Source organism: Saimiri boliviensis, chromosome 1 (assembly GCF_048565385.1).
Source record: "Saimiri boliviensis isolate mSaiBol1 chromosome 1, mSaiBol1.pri, whole genome shotgun sequence".
NCBI lineage: Eukaryota > Metazoa > Chordata > Mammalia > Primates > Cebidae > Saimiri > Saimiri boliviensis.
In genome coordinates, this window is record NC_133449.1 from 90,745,311 (window position 1) to 90,757,445 (window position 12,135).

The 12,135-nt window shown below is 45.6% G+C and overlaps 2 protein-coding genes across 3 annotated transcripts in view; one reads left to right on the plus strand and one right to left on the minus strand.

Moving 5' to 3' along the window:
• Nucleotides 1–1,057: 1,057 nt before the first annotated feature.
• On the minus strand, nt 1,058–6,180 carry SOWAHC (sosondowah ankyrin repeat domain family member C). Its single transcript, XM_003922760.4, has one exon. The coding sequence runs from the start codon at nt 5,950–5,952 to the stop codon at nt 4,324–4,326; it is 1,629 nt and encodes a 542-aa protein (XP_003922809.3). The 5' UTR covers nt 5,953–6,180; the 3' UTR covers nt 1,058–4,323.
• Nucleotides 6,181–6,480: 300 nt separating this feature from the next.
• SEPTIN10 (septin 10) overlaps nt 6,481–12,135 on the plus strand; it is an 82,829-nt gene continuing 77,174 nt past the window's right edge. Inside the window, exon 1 of one of the 2 annotated variants that reach the window (XM_039459857.2) lies at nt 6,481–6,677. In XM_039459857.2, coding sequence (XP_039315791.2) covers nt 6,648–6,677 — 30 coding nt within the window. In that variant the 5' untranslated portion in view covers nt 6,481–6,647. The remainder of the gene's footprint in view (nt 6,678–12,135) is intronic. The other variant, XM_039459831.2, reaches the window with a different exon arrangement.

The following is a 12,135-nucleotide window of genomic DNA, read 5'->3' on the forward strand; positions in this document are numbered from 1 at the left end:
CGCCCGGCCTTACTAGGAAAATTTAAAAAATATCTGTAACTGCTTAATAAATCCTTTTAAGACATGTGCTTTTTTTTTTTGAGACAGTTTTGCTCTTGTTGCCCGGGCAGGAGGGCAATGGCGTGATCTTGGCTTACTGCAACCTCTGTCTCCTGGGTTCAAGCAATTCTCCGGCCTCAGCCTCCTGAGTAGTTGGGATTACAGGCGTGCACCACCATGCCCAGCTAATTTTGTATTTTTAGTAGAGACGGGGTTTTACCATGTTGGTCAGGCTGGTCTCGAACTCCTGCCCTCTTGATCTGCCCACCTCAGCCTCCCAATGTGCTGGGATTACAGGCGTGAGCGTGAGCCACTACGCCCAACCAAGACATGCATTTCTAAGGAAAGAAGTCATTCTAGAAAAACAAAATACTTAGCTAGTCTTTCAGTTACCCTGAAAAATATTTTATGGGTTGTCATAAAACATCATGGTGGGAGCTCCCAGAGAGAGCAATAGTGGGCAATTACTCCAAGGAGTACCACATCCCTTTGCCATTCAAGAGTTGAATTTTGCTAAAAATACAGATCACAGGCAGCCTTGATGAGGAAATTAATTCATTAACTCTCAAAGCTTGACAGAGGTTGAGAAATGAAAAAAGGTATTCCTACACTTGTCTTGAAGTCAGCCCTGGGTAGGAAGAGTTTATGGCAGATGTTGTGTGTACAATCCATACAGCATTTTTTTAGGTAGTGGTAGAGGTATTACCTTTTCTCCAAGTTGATTCCTCCATCACTGGTGCCAAACTACAGTTTTGCTAAAAATATGGCAATTCAACATGCAGAAAAGATAACGCTGTGAGAAAGCACTGACTCTTAAGATCTTACTAACAGCCGTTTACTATGTGACAACCTGAACAACCACTAACCTTCATTTTCTTATCTGTAAGTCAGGAATATATGTCCCATAATCTTAAGGGATAGGAAAAAAGTCAAATAAACTGAAACTTCAAAAAGCATTCTGTGAACTGAAAAACACAATATATGTAAAAAGCCTAAAGGCAGACAGAAATTTAAACAATTCAGAGAAAAATTCTGTGAACCTTTTATTTTGACAAAACAAACCTTACAATCTCCCAAATATCACTTATTTAAAAAAACAGTAATAGACAAGGCAACCTAGACTCCAAGATTTCAGGCATGAAAAAGCTGGTACCAGATATTCATGTTATATAATTGAGCTGCATTTTACATATCATGAAAGTAAAGAGAAATGTGACACTCACTAATTTCAAGTGTTACCTTATAAGAAACATATGGACATACTTGGGTTTTTTAACCATATAGTCTCCTATCAATAAACATCTAAGTATCTGACTTACATTTTTCCATTAAAGGTAAGCACAACTCTATGAACATCAAATTGTATCAATCATTTGCTTTTTATAATCTTGACTGGAAACTGAAAAACAAGACGAATATAGTTAAGTAGCCAAAAATGCTACTTACTGTACACAAGCACATCATGACAGGAATGCTAGAAGTAGTTCCCCTCAGGAATGGGTTTTTAAAAAATATTGTTTTATCAGAAAAGTTAAAGCCTTTAGGGGAGAAAACCATGGTAAATGACATATTGACTCAATCTCTAAAGACCTAGCAAATTATAGATTTTATGTAATTAGTAATCAACATATACATTTAAGAGATTAATACTGACTGTTCACCAGAACCTTCTGATGGTTCTGAAGCATCTATTATTTTGTTGTTGTTGTTTTGAGATGGAGTTTTGCTGTTGGGTGCCCAGGCTGGAGCGCTATGGCAGGATCTTGGCTCACTGCAACCTCTGTCTCCCAACTTCAAGCAATTCTTCTGCCTCAGGCTATGGAATAGCTGGAATTACAGTCATGTGCCACCGGGCTAATTTTGCATTTTTAGCAGAGACCAGGTTTCTCCATGTTGGTTGGTCAGGCTGATCTTGAACTCCCGATCTCAAGTGATCTGCCCACCTTGAGCAGGATTACAGGCGTGAACCACTGTGACCAGCCAATTAAGCATCTATTCTTTTTTTTTTTTAAAGATAGGGTTTCACCATGATGGCCAGGCTGGTCTTGAACTCCTGACCTCAGGTGATCCACCCACCTCAGACTCCCAAAGTGCTATGATTACAGGTGTGAGCCACCACACCCAGCCTGCATCTATTCTTTAGTTACTTTAGCTTTACATGTCTATGAAATTTAAGATTCAACGGGACGTTATAGCTTTTTCTGCACTAGATACAGGCAGAACATGTATAGATTTAGAACAATAACTGCTTTTCACCTTCCAGGAGCCTATTTTTACAAAATTAGATTGGTTTTTCACCCACATATATGGATAAAAGTGCTTCTCAAATATACACAATTCATTCACATCCAAAATCCTACAAAAGGCACGCAAACGGAGTTTATATATTTTGTATTTTCATATTTGAGACAAGAGTCTCACTTTTGCCCAGGGTCGGATACAGTGGCATGATCTTGGCTCACTGCAACCTCCACCTCCTGGGTTTAAGTGATTTTCATGCCTCAGTCTCCTGAGTAGCTGGGACTACAGGTGTGCACTACCACACCTGGCTAATTTTTGTATTTTTAGTAGAGATGGGTTTTTGCCATGTTGGCCAGACTGGTCTTGAACTCCTGGTCTCAAGTGATCTACCTGCCTCAGCCCCTGGAAAGTGCTGGGATTACAGGTGTGAGACACCACATCCGACCTTTCATCCATCTTTACACAAATTCAATGACCATCTAGACAGAGATGTCACAAACTTGTTACAAATTTCTATGAATTGCTCTGTGCAGTTCACACATGTGTCCATTCATCCTGCAGGCTGTAGGTAATTAGGTTTCTGCAATTACACGAACCTAAGATTAAAGGAGAAGTACTTGCTTAAATTAGTCCCTCTCAAAAATGGTTTCTAATCTTAAACAGATTTAATATGCTTGTGGGTTAAATTTTAAAGTAATTATGAAGCCATTTACTCTAATATAAATGAATGAAATATAATTAAGAACCACACTTAAATAAGTCTTTAATGAATGGTATTTTTCATTTACATACAAAGGAATTTAATAGCCAGCAGCATTTAAATATATAACTAGTCCCATCTCTTCTCTATTTCCTTTTATAAAGTGCCATTTTAACCAGATAGATTTTTCTACACAGATTTTCAGTAACTACAAGACAGGTATCTAATTGTCAAGAAAAGGTTGGAAAATTAAGTTCAGGATTTTAAACATATGCAACATTGCTACAAGTCATAGTGACTACTAATATATTAAAATAAGGTGTATCTTATGTGAGAATGATTAAGTTGTTTAATAATTACTTCATAGAAATATGGGGTAATCTTAGGCCAATTTGTGCTAATTATTGAAACCAGAAACAGTTTCTGTAAGTAATTCAGCTCTAAGTACCATTAAATAGGGTTATGCCAAATAGAACAATGGTTATATGATCCTCAAAATAAAAACCCCAGCAAATTCAAACTTTTAGAATAGTAACACAAACTAGTGAGAATCAGAACAAGAGGCAACATTTTATTTAAAAGTACCATAGGTTGCAAGTGCTATCTTCCTTAAATAAAATTTTGTGCCGTTATTAGTGTACCTTAACACTGGTGTACCTTAATAGTAGTGTTAGAGATAGTTCGGTGGAAACCATACCACAGAAGTAAATATTGCCTGTTTCTTCAGTTCAGTAATTAAAACTGAAACTGCTTTTAAAAAAATAATTGAACTGTGACTTACAATACACATAAAATATCAAGGGAATTCTCATTTTATTCACATTATTCTCTAATTAGTATTTTTGCATTTCAACTCTGATCTAACCTTCAGTAGTACCTTAATACGCAAATTAGTAAAAAAACGGGGCAGTAAGTTGTTTTCACACTTACAAATACTACCGGTTTCATTACAATTTCCGTTTTTTTGTTGCTCTTGAAAGAGTAACCCCTTATAAAATCAGATACATAAAAGTGCACTATTCCTTATTTTGCAGGCATCCAGGAATGGTTAAAGTAAATGTACTCTTTCATTCATTCATTCTGTTCCCCCAATTCAGGTCCATTTCTAGTCTCCAGAAACCGACTCCAGGGCAGAGAAGAGGCACAGGTCAAGGTATAATGAACCTCTTAAAAAGAAATTCACTTTCCCCAGAAGCCTAGCTTGAAGGGAACTCCGCCCCATCCATTCCAATCCCTCAAGTAAGAATGCATAATTTACCTTGTCTTTCTAGTCTCATTTACTTACAACACCTACTATTGAATTTCTGAAGACAAGTCTTTGCATTTTCTAAAAGAAACCATTTTTACCCAAATACATTGGACTTTGGTCTCAATTTGAAGGAGGACGAGCGGCCTTTAACAGATCGTTCCTCCTCTACTTCCTCCTCATCCTCGACATCCTCCTGTGGCTGTTCTGAGTCCCTGAAAGAGAGTGTGGTGTGGACAATCTGGGTTCTGAAGCGGATTTTGTTGAGTCTGGGTTTTATACGTCCACTAGAGCTGCCCGAGGCTTTGCGCCCTGGATCCTTGGCTTTGCCTCCGACCCACCCCTCAGCAGAGTGGTGATGGTGGTGGTGGTGGTGGTGGTGGTGGTGGTGATGATGATGGTCTCCTCCATCTTCTAAGGGGTGTGAGAATTTGTAGGTGATGAGGTGCGAGGGAAGCACCTTTGAAAGCCTCCAGCGCCCACTGCCGCTGCCCGCGGCATTTTCCCCGTCTTCCTCCTCCAGAGCTCCCACCAGGTTCTTGATCTCCTCCGCGATGCTCTGACTCAGGTACTGGGAGGCCTTTTTCCCACTGTAGTCCCTGATTTCCACATCGGCGTCGTAGGCCCCCACCAGCAGCTTCACCACCTCTATGTTCCCGTGCATGGCTGCCAAATGCAGGGCCGTGTAACCCCCGCTCGTCCTGGCGTTGATATTCACCGGCAGCTGGTGCTTGTTGGCGAAGTTGACTAGCATGGCCAGAAGCTCCTGCCTTCCGTGCTTGGCCGCCCAATGCAGGCAGGTGAAGCCAGTAATGAAGTCCCGTTTGAACAGCAGACTGGGATCGCAGGTCAGCAAGCCCTCCAGGTTGTCCCACTTGCCATCGGAGGCAGAGAGCATCCAGGCGTGCTCCAGGGGGTCCAGCGTCACGGAGCCCCCGCCGCTGCTCTCCTCCTCCACGGACGAGGCCACCGATGCGCTGTCTGAGTCGCCCCCGCCTCTGCTGCGTCCTCCCCCGGAGGAGCTGCCCGGGCTGCTGCCCGCGAGACCCACGCTCCTCTTCAGCTGCGGGGAGCTGCCCATCACCAGGTCGCGGAAATTCTGGAGGGACGGCCTCGGCGCGATGACCCCCCCAAGAGAGCTGCCCCTGTCCGCCTCCTCGCAGCCATGGGGCGGGGGCTCCAGGTCCTCGCCAGGTCCCGGGGCCGGCGTCCGGGGTAGGGGCTGCACGTCGCGCCGCGAGTTCTTCCAGGGAGCCCCGGCGCTCAGGGGCGGCCTGTGCGCAGCGGCCGGAGGCTCCCCCTCGCGAGGCTCGAGGCCCCGTTCGGGGTGCGCCTCCGGGACCGCTGCGGCGGGGAGCGGATCGCGCACCTCGGGCCCGGCCGGGCCGTCGGGGGCCTCAGGCTCGGCGGTCACCTGGATTCGAGGAGGGTCCCCGGCTGGCGCCGGCGGCCCGACACAGAACCTCTTCTTGAGGTGCACGTACTTGGCGCCGTCGGCGGGATCGACGCGCACCGTGGCCACTGCGTTCACTAGCTCCTTGAAGCGCGTACGGGCACGGGCGCGCTGCTCGGGTTCGCCGCCTAAGGCATCCTTGAAGTGCTGCACCAGCTCGGCGTGCCGGGCCCGGCCCCCGCGCTCCGCCAGGAAGCGCAGCACCGCCTCAGGGCCCAGCGCCGCCTCGAGGCCCGGGTCCGCCTCCGGGCCTCGCTCCGCCGACCCCTCCATCCTGGACCGCGCTGCTGCCCCGCCAGCGGGACGCTCAGCCCGGTCCCATCGCGGCGGGCTCCCAGAGGCTGGCTCCCGACGGCGATGGAGTCTGGCGAGCTCAACTGGCCACCCACCTCCGCGTCTGCGGCCAGAAGACTCGGCCACCGCCTCACTGGGCCGTTCCCGAGCGGACACGCCCCCCGCACCCCCACCCTGCGCCCACGCCACCAGGCCACGCCCACTTCCGCTCCCCACGGTCCCGGCCACACCTAACTAGGCGGTCCCGCTCTAGGGTCCGCCCACTTCCGGCCTTGCAGGGCTGCAATCACTGCTCTGCAGTCTCCGCCTTCATTCCTCGCGCCCTCTTTCTGGAGTCGCCGCTCTCTTTCTGCCCGCCCCTACACTGACGCTCAGTCCTCTGAGGCGTCTAGGCAGCTCCTGCAACGGGCTTGCTTCGCGCGCGCCAAACGCTCAGCGTGTTCCGTAGGGCGTCCGCCCCGACCCCGCCCCGCGGTCCCCATTCCCGTTCCCCGCCTCCCGAGGCCGCCTTCTAGGCCCCGCCCTTGTCCCTTCACTGTCTACGAGGCGGTCCCACCCCGTGCCGCGCGCCCCGCCCGTTAGCGCATACCTCCGGCTTTCTGGCCGCCGTCGCCAAGACCAGCAGCTCGGGGCCGGGCTGACACCGCCGCTTCGCCTCAGCCCCGCCCGCAACCATGGCATCCTCCGAGGTGGCGCGGCACTTGGTGAGTCCCGCCGAAGCCGGGGCCCCTGTCCTGCGCTCCCCAGCGCCCGCGGGACTTCCCCGGCCCGCCGGTCGCTTCGTCCGGTCGGGGATTGTGATCCGCGTCCCCTCGGGCCCCGCCCGCCCAGGCTTCCGCGGCGGCTGGGTGCTTTGGGCGGGAGAGGATCCTCCGCGGAGCCTGGGCGCGGTCGGACCCCGACTCGAGGGGCGCGGCGGCAGCGTGGGGACGTTGGGGGACTTCTTCTTGCACTGCTTCCCGGTCTTTGCCAAAAGTTCAATCCGTAACGGTGACTGTGGGTCTCACGGCTATAACGGTATTGGAGGTGCGGTGCGGACGGATTCAGTAGCGGTCATCTTTTACAGCAGTGAGCATTTCCGAGCCTTCCTGACCTTAGGAGAAAGCCCGGCTTCCCTGGCTTTTCAGAAGCGCTCCCGTTTTACCAAACGGTGTGGTCGTCCGAGTTTTCCTCCATTATGATTTCGAACCTTTTTTTTTTTCCCCCTCCGTGACACTTTTGTACTCTAAAACGATGCGTTTGTTCAGTATTTTGAACCTTACCAGTTACCTTTGCATATTTATCTTGCTTGCTAGTAAGCCAGCGGTTTTCAAAGTTTGTTTACAACTATTTTCATAATAGTACCAAAGTCGTGTACATCGAGTTTTCCAAAGGCTCCGTGATGTGGAATGATCTCACCACCTTTTGGAGGGCCGAGGGAGTATGTCTTTGTGTATTCTTAAAAACAAATTCTCCCTTTAAGTTTCTGATACTATAAACATCATTGGTTGTAATCTATGTAAACAAAAGCTCTTTGGAGACTGGAGACCAAAAAGTTTGTGAACTACTCCACTAAGCAGCCTCCTACGGGAGAAGTTTAAATTGTAGAAACAGTTGAAATTGTAGGCTGAGTAGCGGATCTGTCCACAGTGACACCGTTGGTTTGTTTTATAGAGACTGGACAAGGACTTTTCTCCCTCTCTTTATTCTGTCCTGTATTTAAAGAAATCTCAGTTTTTCTCTCTGGACCGCCTTGTCTCAGTTGCTGTGTTTGTGTGCATGTGAGTGAGGGAAAATTGAGGGGTGCTGATGAGGAAGGTGTGTTTTATAAACTCTGATTCATAGAGATCTATCCAAACACACTTGAACAGAAGAGAACACTTCATTTAGGTGATGTTAGATATCTTTTTAATTGTACTTACTTTGCTTTGAGGCTAACTTTACTTATTTTCGAATTAAATTTTATTTTTCGTTAATTGTAGATTTATATGCAGTTGTAAGAAATAATACAGTATAGTGAGAACCCTGTACCCTTTACCCAGCTTTACTCAATATCTTGCAAACCCATAGTACAATACCACAGCCAGGATATTGTCATTGATTGGTACAGTGAAGTTAAAGGATGTTCCCAGAACCAGGAGGATCCCATATTGCCTTTTTATAACCACACTCACTTCTTTGCTGCCCCACCTCCTCCTTAACGCCAGACAATCAGTAATTCGTTTTTTATTCCTATAATTTTGTCATTCCAAGACTTAATATAACGGAATCACCCAGTTAGTAACCTAAATTGGATTTTTTTTTTTTTTTTTTACTCAGCAAAGTTCTGGAGATTCATCCAGGTTGTTGCGTGTATCTAGTTTGCTGAGGTAGTATTCCATGGTATGATTGTGCCGCAGTTTGAAGGACATCTAGGTTGTTTTCAGTTTTTGGCTATTGGGACTAAAGCTGCTATGAACATTCATGTACAGTAACTCATAATGTAAGCATAAGTCTTTAGTTCTCTGGGCTAGATGCCCAGGAATACAATTGTTGGGTCATATGGTAGTTGCATGCTTAGTTTTATAAGAAACTGTCAAATTTTCCCAGAATGGCCGTATTATTTTCCATCCCCACTAGAAGAGTATGAGAAATCCGGTTTCTGCACATCCTCACCGACATTTGGTGTTGTCCTTATTTTTAATTTAGCCATTCTTATAGGTGTTTAGTGACACATAATGGTAATTTTAACTTGCATTTCTCATGTTGTCACCCAGGCTACATTGCAGTGGTGCCAACATGGCTCACTGCAGCCTCAGCCTCCACCTCCTGGGCTCAAGCGATCCTTCCGTCTCAGCCACCCCAAGTAGCTAGGACTATAGGAACATAACACCACGCCTGGCTAATTTTGTATTTTTGTAGAGGTGAGGATGTGACCATGTTGCCCAGGCTGGTCTCAAACTCCTGGGCTCAAGCAATCCTCCCATCTCAGCCTTCCAACGTGTTGCCTGTTTTCTAGATTTTTTTTTTTCTGTTGCTTTTAAAGTTTTTTAGATACGCTAGATTCTAGTCCTTTCTCAGGTTTTCTTTTCTCTCAGTCTGTGGTTTATCTTTTCATCTTCTAAGAGGGTCTTTTGCAAAGCAAAAGTTTTAAATTTTGTTGAAGTTGATCATTTTTTCCTCTTATAGATTGTGCTTTTGGTGTCAAGAACTCTGCCTAACCTTGGATTCTGAAGATTTTCTCTTATTTTTTTCTAAAAGTTTTATAGTTTGTTTTACATTTAAGTCATGACCCATTTTGAGTTAATTTTTCTGTTAGATGTCAGATTTAGATTAAGAGCAACTTTTTAGCCTGTGGATGTCCAGTTGCTCCAGCACCATTTGTTGAATAGGCTCCCTTTCCTTTATTGAATTGTTGATGCACTTTTGTCAAAAGTCAGTTGGTTATATTTGTGTGAGTCTGTTTTGGTCTATTTCTGGGTTCTCTATTAGCACACAAACTTGATTCCTGTAGCTGTGTAAGTCTGAAGTAAGGTGGATTGATTTCTCTCATTTTATTTCTCCCCCCACAAATTTTTAGCTATTCGAATTCTGTGAACTTTCTGTATGTTTTAGAATTGTCTTGTCTGTTGGGATGCTGTGGCTCACACCTGTAATCCCAGCACTTTGGGAGGCTGGTGGGTGGATAACCTGAGGTGGGGAGTATGAGACCAGCCTAACCAACAGGGAGAAATTCCATCTCTGTTAAAAATACAAAACTAGCTGAGCATGGCAGCACATGCCTGTAATCCTAGCTACTTGGGAGGCTGAGGCAGGAGAATCGCTTGAACCCTGGAGGTAGAGGTTGTGGTGAGCCAAGATCATGCCATTGCACTCCAGCCTGGGCAACAAGAGCAAAACTCTGTCTCAAAAAAAAAAAGAAAAAAATGAATTTTGTTGGGCTTTTGAGAGGAATTACATTAAATCTGTTTATCAAATTAGGGAGAATTGATAGCTTTACTATGTTGAATCTTCCAACTCATCTACATAATATTTCTCTTATTTTTTAATGTATTCTTTGACTTACTTTTATTTTTTTTTGAGACAGTCTTAATCTGTCGCCCAGGCTAGAGTACAATGGTACAATCTCAGCTCACTGTAACCTTCACTTCCTCAGGTTCAAGCGATTCTCCTGCCTCAGCCTCACAAGTAGCTGGGATTACAGGTGCCTGCCACTGCACCTGGCTAATTCTTTGATTTCTTTTATTTTATTTATTTATTTATTTATTTATTTATTTATTTATTTATTTATTTTTTGAGTTGGAGTTTCGCCCTTGTTACCCAGGCTGGAGTGCAATGGCGCGATCTCGGCTCACCGCAACCTCCGCCTCCTGGGCTCAGGCAATTCTCCTGCCTCAGCCTCCTGAGTAGCTGGGATTACAGGCACGTGCAACCATGCCCAGCTAATTTTTTGCACTTTTAGTAGAGACGGGGTTTCACCATGTTGACCAGGATGGTCTCGATCTCTCGACCTCGTGATCCACCCGCCTCGGCCTCCCAAAGTGCTGGGATTACAGGCTTGAGCCACCGCGCCCGGCTGATTTCTTTTATTGTCATTAGGCAGTCATCAGCATATAACTCCTGCGTATATTTTGTTAGATTTATACCTAGGTACTTAATTTTTTGAATATTTGTTACTGATACTATTTTTTTTTTTTTTTTGGGATGGAGTTTTGCTCTTGTTACCCAGGCTGGAGTGCAATGGCGCGATCTCGGCTCACCGCAACCTCCGCCTCCCTGGTTCAGGCAATTCTCCTGCCTCAGCCTCCTGAGTAGCTGGGATTACAGGCACACACCACCATGCCCAGCTAATTTTTAGTATTTTTAGTAGAGACGGGGTTTCACCATGTTGACCAGGATGGTCTCGATCTCTTGACCTTGTGATCCAACCGCCTCGGCCTCCCAGAGTGCTGGGATTACAGGCTTGAGCCACCATGCCCGGCCCACTGATACTATTTTTTAATTTCATTATTCACAAAATTCTTTGTTAGTACATAGAAATAGTTGATTTTTCTATTTTATATGCTGTGACTTTGCTAAATTCATTTATTTTAGGAGTTGGGATTCCTTTAGATTCCTTGGGATTTTCCCATTGGACAGTCATATTATTCACAAACAAGAACAGTTTTATTTCTTCCTTTATCTGTCTGCCTTTTATTTTCAGCCTTCTCGTGTTGTGTGTTGTATTGTCTAGATTCTAGTACTATGTTCAATAACGGTGGTGAGAGCAGAACTCCTTGCTTTATTTCTGATGTTGGGGAAATGCATTCTTTCATCATAGCAGGAGTTTTTTTTTTATAGATGCTCTTTATCAAGTTCATGAGAGTTATGTTCTGTAGGTTTTATGTACTATCTTTTTTTTTTTTTTTTTTTTTTTTTTTTGAGACAGAGTTTCGCTCTTGTTACCCAGGCTGGAGTGCAATGGCGCGATCTCGGCTCACCGCAACCTCCGCCTCCTGGGATCAGGCAATTCTCCTGCCTCAGCCTCCTAAGTAGCTGGAATTACAGGCACGCGCCACCACGCCCAGCTAGTTTTTTTTGTATTTTTAGTAGAGACGGGGTTTCACTATGTTGACCAGGATGGTCTCGATCTCTCGACCTCGTGATCCACCCGCCTCGGCCTCCCAAAGTGCTGGGATTACAGGCTTGAGCCACCGCGCCCGGCTTATGTACTATCTTAGTCTTGGTATCAGAGTAATGCTAGCTTCATAAAATGTATTGGGAATAAGTGTTCCCCTTTCCATTTTCTTTTCTTTTTGAGATAGAGTTTCACTCTTGTTGCCCAGGCTGGACCACAATGGTGCAATCTCGGCTCACTGCATCCTCTGCCTCCTGTGTTCAAGTGATTCTCCTGCCTCAGCCTCCTGAGTAGCCATACAGGCATGTGCCACCACTCTTGGCTAATTTTACATTTTTTAAAGAGATGGGGTTTCTCCGTGTTGGTCAGGCTGATCTCGAACTCGAGACCTCAGGTGATCCACCCATCTTGGCCTCACAAATTTCTGGGATTACAAGTGTGAGCTACCATGCTTGGCCTCCTTTTACATTTCCTGAAAGAGATTGTATAGAATTGGTGTTAATTTTTTAAATACTTGGCAGGATTCTTGAATGAAATTATCTGGGCTTGAAAATTTATGTTTTGGGAGTTTTAAAGTTGCAAATTTA